This window comes from Gorilla gorilla, chromosome 16 (genome assembly GCF_029281585.2).
Source record: "Gorilla gorilla gorilla isolate KB3781 chromosome 16, NHGRI_mGorGor1-v2.1_pri, whole genome shotgun sequence".
NCBI lineage: Eukaryota > Metazoa > Chordata > Mammalia > Primates > Hominidae > Gorilla > Gorilla gorilla.
Window position 1 is genome coordinate 81,601,292 of NC_073240.2, and position 20,571 is coordinate 81,621,862.

At 44.0% G+C, this 20,571-nt stretch overlaps 1 protein-coding gene across 2 annotated transcripts in view; it reads right to left on the bottom strand.

The window, feature by feature from the left end:
- Positions 1–6,222: 6,222 nt before the first annotated feature.
- The window catches only part of CTXND1 (cortexin domain containing 1), a 55,823-nt gene continuing 41,474 nt past the window's right edge, over positions 6,223–20,571 (bottom strand). For both annotated transcript variants that reach the window (XM_031002150.3, XM_031002149.3), the window contains 2 exons: positions 14,309–14,460; positions 6,223–12,736 (listed from right to left, as the gene is read on the bottom strand). In XM_031002150.3, the coding sequence (XP_030858010.1) occupies positions 12,492–12,671 (180 nt within the window). In that variant the 5' untranslated portion in view covers positions 12,672–12,736; positions 14,309–14,460 and the 3' untranslated portion in view covers positions 6,223–12,491. The remainder of the gene's footprint in view (positions 12,737–14,308; positions 14,461–20,571) is intronic.

The window sequence follows — 20,571 nt, forward strand, 5'->3', positions numbered from 1 at the left end:
GGTCCATTCGGAATATGAATGGATGACTGAAACTGAGAGTAGAGTTCATTTGAAACTTTACCTGACCAGGAGGAGTCAGTCCAGAGGTGTTTCTGGCAAGATGGGGCCCACTGCAGGTTTTATTGTAGGGTGGCAAGGGAGCTAGGCTCAGGGGCACGCTACTTCCCTGGGCCAGGGCAGGCACTAGGGGTTCCAGGGGCTGGGAGCCCCTGTCCCTATTGCAGAGGGGACTAGAGGAAGAGAAGCCTTGTTGCCCCCACCGTGGGACTTCTCTGTCCTGAGGCCTCTCACACACATTGGTTTACCTTTGAAACACTGTACATTGAGAGCTCTCCTGAGGGTGAGTGTAGACTTGAACCAAGACAATGTTTTTGAGGACAAGGGAACTTTAGGGATTTTTTCTGTTTTTTTTGTTTCGTTTTGTTTTTTAATTTTGAGAAAGGGTCTCACTCTGTCACCTAGGCTGGTGTGCAGTGGCACAATCTTGGCTCACTGCAGCCTTGACTTCTCTGGCTCAGGTGATCTTCCCACCTCAGCCTCCCAAGTAGCTGAGACTACAGGTGCACACCACCATGCCCAGGTGATTTTTTGATTTTTTATAGAGACGGGATCTCACTATGTTGCCCAGGCTGGTCTTGAACTCCTGTGCTCAAGTGATCCTCCTGCCTTGGCCTCCCAAAGTCCTGGGATTACAGGCATGAGCCACCACGCCTGGCAATTTTGGGGTGTAAAGTGTCACAATTAATATTATCTCAAAGATTCCTGACACCAAAATGGATCTCAAAAGTGGTTATATTTTCACATTTTCTCCCTTTCTTTAGTTTGGAAGCATATTCCTTTTAACACCCCCAGAAAAAGTAATTTGGCAGGGTTGTATCCTGAAGTACTAATTTGTTTTCTGTGTATCCCCTCTCTTTCTGTCCTCTCAGCAAGATTTCCAGGGCTGTGGGAGTATTTTGCTCTCCTTCCTTCTGCAGAGAGGCGGAAAGAAACTCGTGGGAGAGGGACCAAGACTGGATGCTTGCTTGCGAGCCTGTTTTTGTTTTTTAAAATTTTGCTCTTGCAAACTAAATAAGGCTGAGGCCAGTCTTATTTTCAGACTGTTTGCCAACAGCACACCAAAAAGCTGGAGTGACAATTTCTTTCTTGAAGAGGGAATGGAGTAGCATGGCACATCTATTCCCGCCAAGGTCATGATCCTGGAAATAAATAGACCTTTGTTGTCTATGATGATTTGATCAATATCTGCCTTCATTGGATTTTCAGCTCCTTGAGGATAGTCTGCTTTTGCTTACTGAAAGTTCATCAGTACCTAGCACGTAAGAGCCACTCGATGTATACTCATTCAGTAAGTGAATGAATTCTAGGAGATCACTGGGAGCAGATTGTGTCTTATTGATAGGTCTACTTCTAGCATTTGCAGGGCCTAAGCTGAGAGTGCTCATGGAGTCTCAGTATTTAGGAGGTATAAACAAGCTATACACTGTTAAATAAAATACTTTCTATTCTCCTACCTAGATATGTTTGCTTTCATAACTGCAAAACAAACAGATTTGCAAAGTGATGGCTTTTATATGATTGAAAATTGGTAAAATATACAACTAAACTTAATTATCACCGCACTTGAAGAAAGTCGATGGGATGGCAATGTTTGGATGAGCATTAAAGACATAAATTCATGAATTTTATACTTTATACATTTTTAAAATCAGACTTTATTTTTTACAATTATTTTTCTTTCTTTAATTTCATTAGAATCATTAATTATGCTCTCCTGAGCTTTTCATGTAATGTGTGTTTTATTGATGATGTAAAAGATTAAAAAGTACATTGAATTATACTTCAGTGTACAAGAAGTAAATATCTTCATCAAAACTCTGTGTTAAAAATTGAAAAATTAAATTTTTCATATGCATTTTCAAAGTTAGTTTTCTTTGAAAATATTCAAAATTATTAATAATAAAAAGCGAGATACAAATAATTAAAGAGCTTTAACATTTAATCTCAAAATTCTTTAAATCAAAATGAAATGTCTAAATTCATTTTTTGAAAATGTAATAAAATCTGTTTTTGTTTTGTTTTTTGATATGGGGTCTCACTATGCTGCCCAGGCTGGCCTCAAACTCCTGGGCTCAAGGGATCATCCTGCCTCAGCCATCTGAGTAGCTGGAACTACAAGCCCGTGTCACTGCGCCCAGCTCAAAAAAATTAATTAAATCTTATTAAATATATTTTATAAAAACAAAACTACTTTGCAGTCTTAGTGTTCACTGTCCACTTAGTTGCCAAAGTAAAGAATTAGTATCACTCTTCGTTTAGGTTATGAGACCCATGAGCCAACGAGGGCACATGTTGTGAGTCCCTTCAGAACCACAGATTGGAAATAAAGTTTGGTTTTAAAAATTTATAAAGTAGGTATGTAGTTGATGAATTTATGTCTTTAATTCTCATCCAAACATTGCCATCCCATCAACTCTCTTCAAGTGCAATGATAATTAAGTTCAGTTGCCTATTTTACCAATTTTCAATCATATAAAAGCCAAAAAAGAAAAAAAAAAGCAAGAAAGTGGATATTTGATATAAATGGGAAATGTCATTTGTTTGGGGAAGAATCAGTTACATTCTGGCTAGGAGGAAGTGTGTAACAAGTTGAATAATCATTCCTTTCTCTTACCTAAGTGCTTCCACTGACATGTCCACCTCCAGGGTTGGACCTGCCACAGTCCTGTGTGGCATTCACACAGTCTCTTTTATTTTGGGGACACAGGGCAGGGATGTAAAGAAGAACTCCCCTGGCTTGGACAGTATTACTCATATTTGTGGTACAGGTTGAGCTGCACCAACCTGAGGCCCGAGGGATAGAGGTGCTTGTATGAATTTGAACAAATTGATTTGTATGTGCGTATCTGTTATAAGCTGGGCCCTCTGTGGCATGAGTTCCAAGGAAGCCCCCACTCCATACCTTACCCCAGCCTAAGGGCAATATTGCTTCTTTACCTCCATCTTTGGACCCCACACTGTCTCTGATATTTGTTTTGTAATAGCAGAGACTTGTTCATTTCACACAACTAGTGAGTGGCAGAGCTGAAACTGGATTCTAGAGCTTTCAGCATCTAGGACAACACTCTCCCCATTTATGGTCTAGTGGTATGTGGACTTTGATTTCGGCCTGTGGAAGCAAGATTCTCAAGGGCAGGGCTGTGCTCTACGCATCTTTGTGTCCAAAGCCCCTGTTAGACAGTAGTTGCTTCTAAATGTGTGTGGCATTGTACTCACAAAGTTCCCCGTTTCGTAGCTATAAGCTCAAGCAAACTCTTCTTTCAAATGCTGTTAGTGCTGTATTTGGTAATCTAAGAGAAGAAAAGAGGAAAAAAAAAAACCTGTGTGCACCAAGGATGGTCACTGAAGCGCTATTTTTGTAGCCTAACTTTCAGCCTCCTGAATGTCATCAAGTCATTCAGCTTTCTGGGGTCTCTCTTCCCTTAATATATACTCGTGGAAAGCTTGAGCTGCTGTCCTATCTCCAGAGTGAAACCGCATATCTCCCCACTTAATGAGATGACTGCTGTGAAATGGAGGTGGCTTCTAAGGGACAGCGTAATCTTTTTTGGGGGTATATGTTGACCAGCAGCCTCTGTTTGGTCAGCTGAAGTATTCTCAATTCTGGGGTCCTTCTTAGTTATGTAGATGAGGCAAGTGGACACTCCTTTCCTTGGAAAAAGGGTATAGTTGGATATAAGCAGGGTGCCCCTCTCTTTGGTGCAGAAGGGTGGAGAGGGAGTGGACCAAATTGCATAAGAAGTCCAAGGGATGTGAGAAACTGGTATTCCAATCCTCTCTCCTAAATAGTCAAAGTTAGAAAATTGGTTTGGGTGCACTGGTTGGGTCCTGACTGAGGTCTGTTGGCAGGAAGAACACCCAGGGCCCTCTGCAGATTCATCTCCCTTTGTCCCTCCAGATCTAGTCTCCATCCTTCCCTGCCCTGCTCTTTGCGCACCTGGAGGCTGACCTCGTTGGACAACATCACCCAGGCTCATGCTCTCTGGCTGCTGGTTAGGATTGGCCAGTGGAGGTGCAGGCAGAGGTTGGAATATAGAGGAATAAAGCAGCAGAGAGCATCATCCTCCTTACTCTTTCCCTGCTGAGCCATGGTTTGGGCAGTGGCTGTGTCCCACTATGTCCTACTGCTCCTGTGGGCAACATAACCACAGTCTTTGCTAGATTCTGGTGCCACTGTTTTCTCCCCAGGCAAGGGGCAGTAATGGCTTCTTATCATTGTTAACCCTGGGTTAATCATCAACCCTTACTGATTCTCTTTACCTTACCTGTCCCTCTGAAAATTGTCCCAAAATTAAACCCTCTTCACTGAAACTTTTGAATTTGCCGCTTAAATCCTGATGAATAAAGTCATTGGTATTAAGGGTGGCAATTGGACCCATGGAGTGAGGGCTATTATTGTAGAAGTGGCCCCATGGAAGCCCTTGGAACTGCCTCTTTGTGCCAAAATAGTAAACCAAAAGCAATTCTGCATCTTCAGGGCAATTGAAATGTGCCCCCATCAAATACTTGAGAGATGCAGGACAGGTGGTTCTAATCACATCACTATTGAAGTCACCTGTCTGGCTTATGCAACAGCCAGGTGGGTCCTACAGATTTTCATAAACACAATCAGGAATTAATGCCATTTAAGGAGTTGTTCTGGATGTGGTATCTTTATTAGAGAAGATCCGCTCAGCCCCTGACACCTGGTATGCACCTGGTATTGTACCTGGTGACTAGAACAGTAATTCTCAAAGGGTAGGTCTGGATTAGCAGCTTCAGCATAACCTTGGAGTGTGTTTGATGTACAATTTATAGAACTCCACTGAAGACCACCTGAATTAAAAATTCTAGGGGCTTACCAGCTGTGTTAGAACGAGCCGTCCAGGTGATTCTAATGCATACTGAAGTTTGAGAACTGTCATATTAGAAATAGTTTCCATTGTATCACAATCAATACAGATAATCAGAAGGAGTTCACCTTCACCTGTTACAAGACTGCGGCACACCCTAAATGCATTACCTCAGGGGTCTGCCAATTATCCTGGTCTCTGTCGTATTATATGAGACCCTTATCATCTTGACAGCCCATAGAACTTTATGATTGCCTGCTACATTGATAACATTATGCTAATTGGATCTGGTGAATGAGGACTAGCAAGTGCTGTACTGCCACATGCTTGCCAGAGAGGGGAAGAAAACACATGTGGAGGTTCAGTGACCTGACACATTGGTGAAACTTCTTGGGTTCTAGCAGGCTGAGGCCTGTTGGAATATCCCCACTAAGATGAGAAACATGTTGCTTCACCTTGTGTCTTCCACCATAAAGAATGAGGCTCAGCAGTTGATGGATCTCTGGATTTTTGAGGCAATATATAGAACATTTGTGTGTGTGTCTGATGGATTTACTGGTTACATCATAAGATTGCTGGTTTTGAATGGGGCCCAGAATAATACAGGGCTCTAGAATAGGTATATCCAGACTGTGATGAAAGCTAATCTGCCATTTGGACCTTAAGATCAGCAGATCCAATAGTGCCAGAAGTATCTGTTGCAAATGGAGTGCTGTATGGAATTCCTAACCATCTCCAATAGGAGAATCACAGTGTTGACCCAACTGAACAGGATGGAAAGAGAGGGTCCAAGGCAGTCTTGGGCAGATATGTGTGAAAAGGCATCTTTGAAGGGACTCTGGGTGTCAAGATATTCAAGAGCCATCTAAATGCCTATCAGAGGGCATCCACTGCAGAAAAGACTCTCAACGATCAGCTGGATAAGATGACCCAACCTGGGGGTGTGAGCCTCTTCCTCTGTCTACTCTGGTGTTTGCTCAATGACATCATGAACAGAGTGACCGTAGTGGAAGGGATAGAGGCTATCAACACTATGGGCTTTCCCTTGCGAAGGTCCATTGGTTTCCATAACTTCTGGATATGTAGCCTTCCAATGAATGAGACCAATGCCAAGCCCCTGATATGGCACCATTCCCAGAGATGGGTGGTGGGAGACAGACCAACCACTTACTTGGTAGCAGGTTAATTACACTGAATCCCTTTCATCATGGAGGGCAGTAGGAATAGACACATATTCCAGATATGGATTTGCCATCGCTGCCCCTCCCTGCCATTTGTGGTGTTTCATTCTTTCATTTTGTGCTGCTAAAACAGAACAACACAAACTGGGTAATTTATAATGAATAGAAATTTATTTGGTTCACGATTTTGGAGGCTGCAAAATACAAGATCAAGGAACCAGCATCTGGTGAGGACCTTCTTGTTGCATCATAAACATGGTGGAAGGAATCACATGGGCAAGAGAGAAAAGAGGACCAAACACCCCCTTCATAACAAACCCACTCTCGAGATAACTGCATTAATCCATTCACTCCGCCCTCATGGCCTAATCACCTCTTATTGGGCCCCAAATCTCAACACTGTTGCAATGGGAATCAAGTTTCCAACATATGAACTTTGAGGGACACATTCAAACCACAGCATATTCATCTCAGCATATCCCACAAACATGGCCTTTAACCAAGAAACCTTAGGTTTTGTGGGTTTGGAAATCTCTAGTGACCAAGAGGAACTGCTTCCACCAGGGAATATAGTTATGGGTCTGTTAAATTGGAAGATGACCTTGTGCCATCTGGGCCCCTTATGTTGAAACATTGGCAGAGAAAGAGATCACTGCACTGTCAGGATGGTTAACCCCAATATCCAAGGGAAAGTGGGGTTTCTGCTACACAATAGGGGCAAGGAGTACTAGCTTTGGAACCCTGGGATTCGCTAGGGCACTTGGTACTCCTGTATCCCTTGTCCTCATTCTGTAAGCCTGAGGTGGGGGCATGAAATTAGATTTCTAACAAGCTCCCCAGAGATGCCAATGCTGTCCATCCGTGGACCATAGTTTGAGTAGTGTTGCCCTAGAGCACCCTGCTATTCTTTCTGATAATTTTACAGAGCTTCCAGGTGAGATCTTCAAGGCCTCTTCATGTTCTTTAGGAATCTGTGGATACTGTGGCAACTCAATGAAGACACGGCACTAAGAATTTGAATCCTCCGTGGATGAAGATTTGCGTCATTCCACCAGATAAAATTCTCCAACAGCTAAGGGACTGCCAGAAGGTAGAGGGGCTATGGAATGGGTGGTGGGAGAACAAGACTGCAGTTACCACTCTGGGCCTCATGACCAGCCACAGACGGGGGCACTAGCAGTTGCGCTTTACAGGAAGTGTTCCACTTACCCAGGAGTGGCTACATTATGATTTAAGTTGCAGGAGGGAGTGGGACTAAATTGCTATCACCCCCAGACAATATGGCTGCTGGTGAGATTTGATGTTTCCCCTGTGCCGGGGACAAAATATTTTTCTCCCATCTAAGCCAAGTTTGTGAATGGCTGCTAAGTGGTAATAAGATGAATTGTGCTGGTTTTTCTTCTTTTGCTCCAGTGTGCTGCCTATGTGGACCGTTATCACCCAGGGTCCCCTGACCTTTAGCTTCTGTTGTTTTTGGCCAATGGAAGACCCAGACAGGAGATTGGAGGGCAGGAGGCAAGAGGTCAAGGTATTTATTCCCCCAGCTCTCTTCCTACTGAGCTGCAGTGGGTGCAGGAGTTTTGATCCTCTAGCTGTGGCCAGGGCTTCCATTGGGTGACTCCTTCTCCATGGCTATAGCTCTCCCTGGGTTCTAGATCCTTCTCCTTGTCTCTCTAGGCAAGAGATGGTAACAGTTGGTGGCCTGCCTGTTCCTGGGTAGTTTGTTTTTGTTTTTTATTTTTAGAGGCAGCATCTCTCTTTGTCGCCCAGGCTGGAATGCAGTAGTGTGATCCTAGCTCATTGTAACCTCAAACTCCTGGACTCAAGTGATCCTCCCACCTCAGACTCCTGAGTAGCTGGGACTATAGGTGTGCAACACCACAGCCAGGTAATTTTTTTTAATTATTTTATTTTTTGTAGATAAACAGATTCTTGCTTATGTTGCCAGGTTGGTTTCAAACTCCTGGGCTCAAGCAATCTGCCTGTGTTGGCCTCCCAAAGTGCTGAGATTACAGACATGAGCTACCTTGCCTGGTCATCCCTGGGTGTTTTACTGTTCCCTGTTGTTTTCCATACCCTTGCCCAACCTCTGTAAATGTTCTTTCATTAAGCTATCTTCAATCAGTGCTTCGTGTGTGCCATCTCTTTCCTGCCAAGACACTGAAAAGTCCCAAGGAGAATCCTCCTAAAGGGAGAGAGTCTTTGCTGATGACCATCAAGCTCATAAGTAAGGGCTGGTGTGGCTGAGGCTGTGTGTCCCTCTGGACACAGGCAACCTGTCTTTGTGCTATGATTGGACAGAATAGCTGGGCACATGGATGTGGACCCAGATAACTCTGTTTGGGCACCTCTCCACAGGCTGGGCCACAGGACATTGTGGGTGGTCATTGATCATGCCTGGCAGAACCAGTCCTCAACAGCAAGACCTAGGGGTATGAAACCATACTAATGGACACACCAAACTTTGTAGTTCTCTTCACTTGGTGTTTGAAAGCAGGGCCAGCCCCTTTTGGATTGATTTAGCCTCTGAAGTTCTGGAAATTTAATGAGACAGGGAGACTGATCTTTCAACTCGATAAGAACATGTAGACATTTCAGCAACTAATTGGAAAAAAATGAAATAGCTATGATGGGAATGATATGCCAGGATGGTAAAGCTAGGGTCCTACTATACATATCCACCTGTCTGAGCATCCTTAGAGGCCACATTTCTTCTAGTGACCATCACTCTGAACTCTTGGTTCTGCATATTTCTGCTACCCCACTTGTCTCTGGGACTGTTGGCCCCTTCCAGATCGTATTTCCCTAAGTGACCCACCACCGAGGTGTCTTCGTTGTCCCAAAGACCACTGCTGCAGAGTGGATCATTTATCAGACTTTAGAGAGGGCTTGGGGCAACATGAAGGGAGTGTAGCTGAGCACAGTACAAGCAACAACTTAAAACTGGCCACTAGGCACCATTGCCTGGAAAACCTACCACCCATTCTCTGCTTTGGAGAGTTCCTCTCCAGCCTGTGTTCTCCTTAAGTCCTGGGTTGTGGCCACCTTCACAGGCCTCCCATTCTCTAAATGCTTTTCATTTCTTCTCTGCCAACTTCTAGCCTTCAATACTTCTGTGCATTTCTTTTGCAGATCAGTTTGTCTTTCTATCCACAACCCCAAAGTTCATCTTAGCTTGCCAGAAAAGAGTTGAGACGCTCTGATCACAAAGGACCATCTCCTCTATGCTTCAGCAGTATAATGCAACAACTGAAGCCTGAGATTCCAGTTGCTTTTTTCTCCTTAATATGATCCAGTTCTTAGACAGGTCTCCCTCCCCCATGTGCTCCATGTGTCTCTTAAATGGAGGGAGTGTACTGTAAATATTTACTCTCCCCTGTCGTAAGCAAGCTCCCCGGCTTCATCATATCTATCTTGATCTTTCTTTTTTCGCTTGGAACATATACAACAGGGAAAATGGAAGAAATCCAAATATTTAATAATAGGAGTCTACATAATTATATATGTGCACTAGATGTCGTGTTTTATGGCCATTAAAATGACAAGTGTGAATAATGTAGCAGCAACATGAAAGTATACTTGTGATGTAATGTTCGGAGAAAGAGTATGATATAAAATTATGTAGCAGATCATCTTTATGAAAAAAATCTTGCATGAGGACAATGATTAGAAGGGAATATATGGACACAAAATGAAAATTGCTGTTTTTTGGAGGCTTGGGTTGGGAATGCTTTTTATATTTTCCACCCCTCCTGAAATGCTACTATTTCCCGTTGCCATCAAACAAGAGTCAAGAGATAAGGTGAAACCCATTAGCAAATCTGAGTGTGGAAAAGAATTAATTAGGACCAAGGGATTCTCAGGCAGTGCTTCTTAAACTTTAACGTGCACATAAACCACCTAGCGAATCTTGCTAATGTGGTTCTGTACGTAGGTCTGGAGGGGGCTGTGAGTTTGGGTTTCTAACAAGCTCCTCAAGTATTGCAGAGGCTGTTTGTCCTTCAACCACAGTTTAAGTTGCACTGCCCTGGAGCACCCTCTTTTTCACCCCTGAGGGTTCTAAAGTGTGTCCGGGGAGGTCTGGAAGTCCTTTTCTTGTTCCCGGGGTCTGTTATTAGCTGACTGGGAGTTGGTTCTAGTTTGCATTGTAAATGCATGCTGATGAGCTGTTCACAGAAATGCCTGGCTTCTCAAGGTAGGCTTCAGAGTGAGGGCTGCTGCTGCTGAACCTGAGGCAATGCACAAAAGGCTTTTGCTTTAGATCCTCCCCATCATACAGGGCCTTCCCTGCATCTTGGTTCACTGCCTTTGCCAGCTGTCCCTTCGTGCATTCCACAATAGTGGGGATAGGGGTGGGTAGGAGAGGGGTATGAGAGGGATGACAACTGGATATCCCCTGAAATGCTGCCTGAAGAGCTGTGGCCTTGTCCACATTCAGGGGTCACCTAGTAGTGATAGTGCTTTGGAACCCATTTTCCAGGTGGCCTGGGCTGTGGTGGGGACTAATGGCTGGGAGGCAGACAATGAGAAAGAAGTCTTGAGCTTCTTCACAGCTGCAGGTCTCTTGGATGGGGATGGAAGGCCACAGCTTGGAGGGATGGAATAAATGCACTCAGAGGAAGGAGAGCTCAGGTGCTCTCATTTAACTTCGTACCATGTTATGGGAAAACTGATGACAAAGGCAATTATGTAAATTGGTAGACACCGTATCCCTTGAGGCCAGGTGCTGCTGTGAGTATTCCTCTGACCAAGTGGTTCCGGCTGGGAGATTTGGCCTGTAGGAAGCAGCCCTCAGAAGCTGAGAAAAGCTGAAGGTTCCAGGCTCTGTAGGGGCAGGGGGCACCCAGAACCTCTGCTCCTCCCAGCTCAGACCCCTGGCTTCTCCTGGGGTGGTGAATTCAAGAACATTCATGTTTGCCCATGTTCTCTCATTTCATCCTCACAACAACCTTGCGAGGTAGATGTTATTCCCTCACTTTACAGGTGAGGAAATTGGGGCTCAGAGAGGCTGAGTGAGTTACTTGGGGTCCTCTAACAAGGAAGTAGAGGAATTGGGACTTGGGGCCGGCTTTGTCGGCTCTGCTCTGATGATTTTGCTGCAAGGTCATAGATGTAGGTGATGGGGTGGGAGTGGGTGGAGGGCAGATAGAGGTGGGAGGAGGCAGGGCCTGAGAAGAGCCATCATCGATGACTTCTTCCTTGTCCCCCAACTCCGACTATAGCACATTCATAGCATATTCACTGCCCTTTCTGTCCTTTCGTTCACATGAGGTATATGCAAAAAATAAAATTTAAAAAATGACAAGGCTTTTCCTATCTTATAATGAGGAAACTGAGACGCTGGGAGGTGAAGTGACTTGCTCAAGGTCGCATTGTAACCTGACTGGTAAATGCGAGACTAGAACCCAGGTCTCCCCATTCAATATTCATCTCACGGACTGTGCACCCTCAAAAAGGGTACCGGGCGAAATCATTTTGTGTGAGGAAAAAATAGTGGAAAATAATTAAATATGCAACCAAAGGAGATGGTTTTTTAACCATGACCTACCCAACCAATGGGATGCCCTTCAGTCACTAAAACTGGCAGCTAAGAAGAGTGTTTGATGTAATGGGGAAGTATTCATGCTATCATATGAGGCAATAAACATCATGCATAGAGTATGAATTTGACTAAAAAATACAAGTAAATAGGCTGGAAGAAAATATATCAAAATGGTGGTTTCCGGGAGGTGGGATTATAAGTGTTAGTTCCTCTCCCTTTCTTTCTATTTATCTGCATTTTCCCAAGTTTCTGAAATGTACATTTTATTTATAACAGGAAAAATATATCCCTCTATATTTTAGTTTAAAAAAATACTGCTTGGAAGCAGCCCATATCCTGTGCGTTTTGCGAATTTTCAGGTGAGACTCCCTCAACCCGCTTTCCCCCCTCACTGCCACATCACTGCTAGTCCATGGGGAGGGGGCTGGGCTTCAGGTGGGACCTCTTGGTTGGGAGCCTCCATTGCTACTTTGCATTTAAAGGACAGAGAGTCTCCTCAAGACAAGACCACTGTTATGTGATGGATGGGGGGTGTCTGTTGCTGGATCCAGTTCCAAAAGGTGCCCAGGAACCTGGGAAGGTGACTACCCTATCATCTCACAGGGACTCCTCACACTGGAACCCCAGCCTCCTGTGTCCTGGTCCAGGGCTCTTTTCCCCTGGCTGCTCCATGGTTGCGACACCCATGGCACCCGGGCATTCCACGCTGGTGCTCGAGGGAGGGCTGAGAGGGCTAAGCTGCACCTTCTGCTTCCCTGGGTGGCCAGATTCATTCCTTGCCTCTGCGGGATGGCAGGCTGGCAGGGAACACACGGATGCATCCTGGGGCACAGCCACCCACAGAGCGCCAGGTCCAGTCCCCACAGCCGCTGCGCCTCAGTCGTCCAGGTGCTGCTCCTCCCAGGTGGATGTGGGGATGGCGCTGTAAGGGTCCATGATGACCTTGGCACAGCGGATGATCATCACGACAAGGAAGAGGCAGAGGAAGACGAAGCAGGCCAAGGTCAGCCCTTTGTCCACGTCGACATAGACGGGCTCGGGCGTGGGCTCCTCCATCTCGCGGTAGTGACTGCGGGCTGCTCCTCCTCCGCCTCGGGCTTGACTGGTACCATTTTCCACCCCTGCAGAGACAGCCACAGCAGTGGGGAAGGAGGGGCATGGTCACGTGCCTGGGGTGATTGCAGGGCACCAACCTCTGCTCCCTCTTATCTGCTACCCCTGCACCGAGAGCTTGCTGCTCAGACCACCCTGCAGGAGGGTAGGAGGGGACGGGTACACATGGACCCACATGGTCACAGCCCGAAACCTTGTAGGTAACCAGAGTCTCTAGCAGGGTGCAGCCAGTGCCTCCCCAGACTGGGGCAGGGGAGGTGACAGGTGAGTCCCAGCAGGCATGGGACTAGGGTGGGGCTGAGGGTTGGGTGGGGATAGAGGCCCTGCAGCTGCCTCCACTCCATGAAACCCTTTAGAAAGGCAGTTAGGATAATGCTTTCCATTTAGCCAAGCCACTATCTGAGGGTGATCTGAAAGCATTCCAAAAATTGGGTAATTATTATATTTATACATGTATTTTAGAGACAGGGTCTCACTCTGTTGCTCAGGCTGGAGTGCAGTGGCACAATCATAGCTTACTGCAGCCTCCAACTCCTGGCTCAAGCAATCCTCTTGCCTCGGCCTCCCAAAGCATCAGGATTACAGGCGTGACCACTGTGCCTGGTCTATCATGTTTTGAAAGCATAAGAACCTAGATTTCAAATGAAACCTATTGTGGAAAACCACAGAGGAATAGACTGAGGAGGGGCTGCTGTCATGGAAGAGAGTGAGAGGCTTGGAGGGTCTATATCCCCTTCCCTGCTGCAGGTCCTCACAGGGACTCTCTAGAGACTCCTGCTGAGGCCAGCACATGGCCTGAAAACTGTAAGTGTTATGGGAAGAACAGTTTTGGCAGTCAGGTGGAAGAGTCCCAGCTCTGCCACCGCCCTGCAGGGCAGGTCTGGACAGCTCTCAATTATTGTTAGGACTCCAGCGGTAGTGCCTACACTGACACATCACTCATTCATCTTGGGATGATTTGCAACTTCTCTGGGTCCTAATTTCCTCCCTGCTGAGGAGAGGTGGCCATACCTGCTTCACAGGGATGTGATGACCAAATGCACAGTCCCTGGCTCCAGTGGATGGTCAGTACATACTTTGAGTGAACTGGGAGCTCGAGGAGCTGGCTAGAGTGAGCAGGCAGCTCCCCAAGTTCAGCTGCCAGGGACAGCTTTAGGAGGAGGGCCGGCTGCTGCTCCCTCTCCCCATACATAGCATTCGTCCCTATCCTCATCCCTGAACTTGTGGAGTGCTTGAACTGTACTCTGTGCTTCGTGTTCTGTCTGTTATTTAAAGCTCATGATAGCCCTGGAAGCAAGTTACCCAGGCATCAATAGGCCCATTTTATAAATGTGGAAACTGAGGCACTGAGCAGGGAAATGACGTATCCAAGGTCCCACATCCCACACCCTAGGTCCCTACATGTCTCTGCCTCCTGTAGTGGGGCTCCATCTTCCCCACCCACTCTGGAGCTTCAGGAAGATACCTGTGTGTGCAAGCTTGGAGCCCGCTGGCTGGGGAATATCTGTAACCACAGTCAACCACGCCTTCCCCTCTCTTAGACCTTGTCTCAGCCCTCACCACTCTCAGGGGACACTGACCTGCTGACTGTTGTGGTCACCACTTCATAAGGACCCTGGCTGTTCCAGGAGGCATGAGGAGCGGTCAGGCATCATGGGGGTCGCTCAAGGAGAACAGTGGCCTTTCACTGAGAGCAGGCACTGTGCTGGCTCGTGGGGGCGCTGGAGTGTGACTGTAAGAGAAAGAGACAAAGAAGACTAGTTATTCCCTGAGACACCCAGCCCCAGATTTGATGTGGACTCGCCTGGGTAGCTCCTCCCTGGCATGGGGGTGGGAGCTGCCACACTCTGTTACTTGATGTCGATTTCTTCTCTCTTTTTAAAATATAACAACTTTCAAGTCTGTAATCCCAGCACTTTGGGAGGCTGAGGTGGGAGGACTGCTTGAGCTCAGGAGTTCGAGACCAGCATGGTGAAATCCTGTCTCTACAAAAAGTACAAAAAGTTTAGCCGGGCGTGGTGGTGCATGCCTGTAATCCCAGCTACTCGGGAGGCTGAGGCAAGAGAGTCACTTGAACCCGGGAGGCGGAGGTTGCGCCGCTGCACTCCAGCCTGGGCGACAGAGCAAGACTGTGTCTCAAAAAAATGTGTGTGTATATATATATTTATATACACACACACACACAAACACATATATACACACACACACGCACACACACATATATACATAAACTTAAAAAAAGTGACCACATACACATTAGATAAAATCTACCTTCTTGACCATTTTAAAGTGTACAGTGGCATTTATGTGTACTGTTCAGTGGCATTAAGTACATCCACACTGTGGTGCAGCCATTGCTGCCATCCGTCTCCAGAACTCTTCATCTTGCAAAACAAACTGTGCGCTCATTAGACCATAACTCCCTCTTCCCCTTCCCCCAGCCCGGGGCAGCCACCATTCTACTTTATGTCTCTAAGAATTTGACTGCTCTACCTACTTCATATAAGTGGAATTGTACAGTATTTGCCTTTTTGTGACTGGCTTATTTCATTGTGCATAATGTCCTCCAGCTTCATCCATATTGTAGCATGTCAGAATTTCATTTTTTTTAAGGTCCGAATAATATTCCATTGTATATATATATACCACATTTTGTTTATCCATTTTTTCATCAGTGGACACTCAGGTTGTTTTCACCTTTTGGCTGTGTAAATAGTGCTGCTATGAATGTGGGTGTACAAATCTCTCCTTGACACTCTGCTTTCAATGCTTTGGGGTATATAAGCAGAAGTGGCATTGCTGGGTCATATGGTAATCATGTTTTTAACTTTTTGAGGATTAAATTGAACATTTTGCGTAATTAATAGTTGTACACTTTTCAAAACTCAAAAAGCACAAAAAGAAAACAGTCAAAGCAGTGTTTTTACTACCCCTCTCCCCAGCCATCTAGTTCATCTCCAGAGAGGAAGCTACTGTTATCAGGTCTTTATACATCCTTCTAATCTGGAGATATTTTATTCTTATACAGGAAAATATGTATGTTTATGTATTTGTTTTTCAAACAAATGCAAGCCTGTTATATAAACTGTTCCACATCTTTTAAAATTTAACATATCTTGGAGATTATTTCATGTCAATACATAGAAGTTTGCCTCTTTCTTTTTAATGGCTCTATTGTATTTTGTTGCACGGATATCCCATAGTAAATTCAACCGTTCTTCTATCAGTTAGACAGAATTTCCAATCTTTTGTTTTTCATGTATTGATGGAGTAAATGTCCTTGTAGCGATGTCATTTTGCACGTGTCTGAGTATGTCTGTAATTAAATTCCTTCAGGTGAAACTGCTGTGTCTAAGGATAAATTCATTTTAATTCTGATTGATAGTATTATTCTTGGAGGTTGTACCTATGTAAGCTTCCATTGGCAAAGGTTGTGAGGGATGGTTGTCCTACAGTTGAAACCAGCCCAGTTGTCCCATAGAACTGATATTTATGGGTTTTTTGAATAAACATAGAAATTGACCCTCCCAGTCTTAAAACTTGAAACTTACATTTGTCTCATCTGAGTTTTTTCCTTAGAAAACTGACTCTCAGGCAAGGGACTGAAATGCACCAGATCCCGGCATCCAGACAATGAGACACCAGACCCCTGGTTCATCTTTCTTACTCTTCCTTACCTTCCTAGTCCAACTTTTCCACATTCTTTCCCTAGTCTATAAACCCCCAATTTTAGTCAGTTGAGGCGATGGATTTGAGACTTATCTCCCATTCTCCCAGTTGACATCATGAGAATAAAAAGCCTTTTTCCCTGGAAATACTCATTGTTTCAGTTACTGGCTTTCTGTACAGTGAGCAACAGGACCCAGACCAAACCCCTGGTGTTTCAGTCACACAATCTTGAAAACCGAGTTATCCTTTATTTTTGCCAATTTGAAAGAAAATTTGAAAGAAGATGTTACAACATCTTATAGCAAACATTTTCAAACACACAGAGAAGTTGAAAGAATTATACAGTAAACAAATATATACTCACCACCTAGATTCTATAGTTGTTAACGTTTTGCTGCATTTTAAAAATTTCATAGTTACCCACCTATCCATCCTTTTTATTTTTGGAATGCATTTCAAAGTAAGACGCAAACATTAGTACACTTCAAAGCACTTCAGCGTGTGTATCATTAACTAGAATTCAATATTTGTTTACAGATTTCTTAAAAGGTAAAATTTACATGTAGTGAAATGTACAAATATTAAATGCATCATTTTGAGATTTTACAAATGTATATACCCTTGTAGCTCTCAGAGTAATTTTCATTTATCTTCGTGAATGAAGTTAAGCATCTTTGCATGTGTTTAAGATCCATTTGTCCTTCCTTTTTTGTGAACTCTCTGTTAATATCCTTTATCTATTTTTCTATTGGTTTTTTGGTATCTCTCCTTTTTGGCCTTGGAAGCAGAGAGTTGAAGTAAATATACTCATTTTATTTATTTTTATTTTAGTTTATTACTGTTTTTTTCTTTATCCCTGATTCTTACTCTTATTTCTTATTTTCTCTTCCACTACCTAATTTTAGTCACTAGTATTCGCTTTCTAATTGTTTACGTTTGTTCTTTTAAATGTGTGTCAGTTTCTGTAATTTGAATTGTCAACTTTAGATGTATATTTATTCCCAGCTGTAAGATATTAGGAAATTAGGGAGCTTATTCTAACTTTCACCTCCTTTTCCCATTCTCTTTCCATTGTCAGTTAGTTCTGTTATTTCTACACGGTTAGGGGATGTAACATTTATATGTTGTTTTTGCCCTTATGTCTACCTTAGTTTTCATTCTCAGTTTTACAGTGACATCTGTTTAAGGCTTCCCACCAGTCTTTTGGCTGAAGTTTTTCTATCATCTCTTGTTTGGCTGTAGATTGTTGTCTACCATGTCCTTCAGGAAGAGGTCATGTGAATAATATTCCCCAAGGTCTTGTCTCCTTTGAAGGGAATGTATATTTTTCTCTGCCTGCCTTAAAGATTTTCTCCTTGTCTTTGGTTTCCAGCAGTTTTCCTGTGAATGTGCCTATGTGTGGTTTTCTCTAGATTTTCTTGCTTAGTGTTTGTACTACTTCTTGAATGTTACTTGATGTCAGCTTCTGAAAATTCTGGGCTCTTTCCCTTTTAAATATTCATCTGTCCCATTTTCTCTCTCTTCCCTTTCTGGTGCTCCAGATACACTTAGACCTTTTTACTGTGTCACAATTTTATTTGTTATGCTTTTTTCCTGTTTTTTTTTTCTTTTTATGCTGTAGTCTGAATATTTTTATGAACTAACTTCAAGTTCATTAATCTTGTCTTTAACTATGTCCCATCAGCTATTAAATCTATCTATTCACATTTCCCTTCAGCCATACTTTTCAGTTTTAGAATTTCCATTTGATGCTTTAAAACAATTTCCAGCCCTCCAGTGCCATTTTCTACCTTGTCACTGATATCATAATTTTTTTGAAGTCCTTATTTGATAACTCCAATATCTAGGTCATCTGTGGGTTTGCTTCTATTGTTTATTTTTTCTTTTGGTTCAGTTTCTTGATATACCTGATAAACATTTCAGTGAGTTACTGAGCACTGATGTAAAACATTGTAGTAGCTCAGGGTGATGTTATTTTTCTGCAGAGAGGATTCACCATTTTCTCTGGTAAGCAACTATTGTGAAGCAGATCACCTCCATTCAATAAGGGGCTAAGCCCACTTCAGGTGGGGTTCACTTATTGTAAACAAGGCTGTGTCTATCTTTGGTTTGACAATATTCCTAGGGTGTTGCACTGTAGGGTTCCAAGTTGAGATCCTGGGATGTTTACTCGAGCTGTTCCTTTCTTGGCATATCTTAGATTCTAGCTTTTCTCCTTAGTGCCTTGAGATAGCTGAAAACTTCCTGGGGGAAATTATTCAGGATTATCCAGCAACTGGTTTTTGATTCTGCACTGTGGAATGCAAGTTGTGAAACTTAAGAGCATTGGCCATTCATTAATAGCCACTCACAACTATGAGGCCAGGCTTGAGGATGAGGAAATAGGTGTTTGGTCAAAGTTCTGCTGTTCTTTTGCCCCGGGATTTTGAAAGACATTCACTGCAGTATTGTAACAGTGAAAAACTGGGAACAAAATTAACTTCTGTCAATAAGGAGTGGTTAAAACAGCCATGGTATATCTGTGTCATGGAATACTCTTACTTCACTGGAAACACACGTGTGCACACACACATATGCACATACACACAATAGAGGGCTAGAAATTTTGTTAAGTGAAAAAGTAAGTTGATGAGCAATATCACAAATATGATATCATTTATGTAAAATAAAAAGAAACTATAAATTTTTTATGTAAAATCTGCACATGCTGGGGGTGGAAGGTCAGTGCTCTCTACTCACTGCTAGATCAAGACCTGCTCCTGCTTTAATTGCTTTTTTTTGTTTGAGAAATTTAAGACCTAGAAAAGTACAAACAATACTATAACAAGTACTTACATTTCCATGATGCAGAATTTGCAATTATTATGTTATCGTTTTTGCATTGTCTTTTTTTAAAAAATAAATCCTTACATTGTAACTCATAACCTATAGAACCACTCCTCACACCCTCTCCAGCAGTATCACCATCATGAGTGTGGTATGCACTCTCCACTTTCGGCATCCACAAAACCTCCAGGATTCCTTGGACCATGCTTTGAAAACATGGATCTAACCCATCTCCCTCTGTTTCATAGATGAAGAGACTGAAGTGTAGGGGGAGGAAGACTTTTGCTCAGAGTCTCAGAGCAATAACACAGCAGAATTTGGAGAAACCCATGTTTCCGACCCCATGCCTGTGCCCTGGGCCCTGCAGCGTGCATTCCACGTAGTCATTTAGCGGCTGCTAGAGAAAGTTGAATGTGCGAGGGATTCCTGCTCCCATGTTTCACAGCAGGACTCAGCCTAGCCTCTCAAACCTTGATTCTGAAATCTCAGGCTCTGCCTTAAGTTAGTATCAGATAACTTCATACAGATTGCAGAGGTCAGATCTCACAGGGATCACCTTGTGACCCTCCACTGTCTTGTCTGGAACTGGGATTGGGTCCTATAACCTGGTGACATATCCCAGGGGAGGATTATCACTGTCTCCTGGATCCTTCTGGGTGGGGTGAATGCCAAGAATGTGGACTCAAAAACCAGATTTGCTTTTCTGCCTTGCAGATGGAATGTGCTCATTAACCTTAATTACCAGGCAGGCATAAGTCCTATCCAACTCTGCTTTGAAGCAAGGACACACATCCAGGAGAGAAGGCAACACTGAACTCAGCTGTGGTTCCCTGGGAGCTGAGCTGCTGGCCTTCCCGGTGGCCAGCTCAGTGGGCCCCAGCATAACTGCATCATCCTTCAACACTGAGCCTGTACGAGCCAAGTGCTCCATCTGCCATGTTCTTGCAGCAGCTGGAGGTGGATTTGCTTCAGAGTCAGGGACTCTGACCTAGGCGAATGAGTGACCCTCAAAGAAAGTGGCCGCTGGGCTGACCCAGTGTACTTGTCAAAGCATGAAGGTGTAAGGTTGGGTTGTAGCAGATCGAAGTGGAAAAGAGTCCTGCCAAATGCTGTGAGAAAGCCATAGGACACGATGAAGAATCCAAACGTAGACCTGGAAACAAGCATCCAAATCAGGATTTTAGGAAGAAAACTAGCAGCAAGGCAATCACAATTCAAAGGGTGCACAAATACAGGATTTATGTACAAATTTGTGTACTACACCAGGGCTGGGAGTGAGGTGCTCAGGGAAGGCGCATATATTTGAATAATCTCACCCCGTTCTCTGTTTTACAGCTATGCCTTGGGT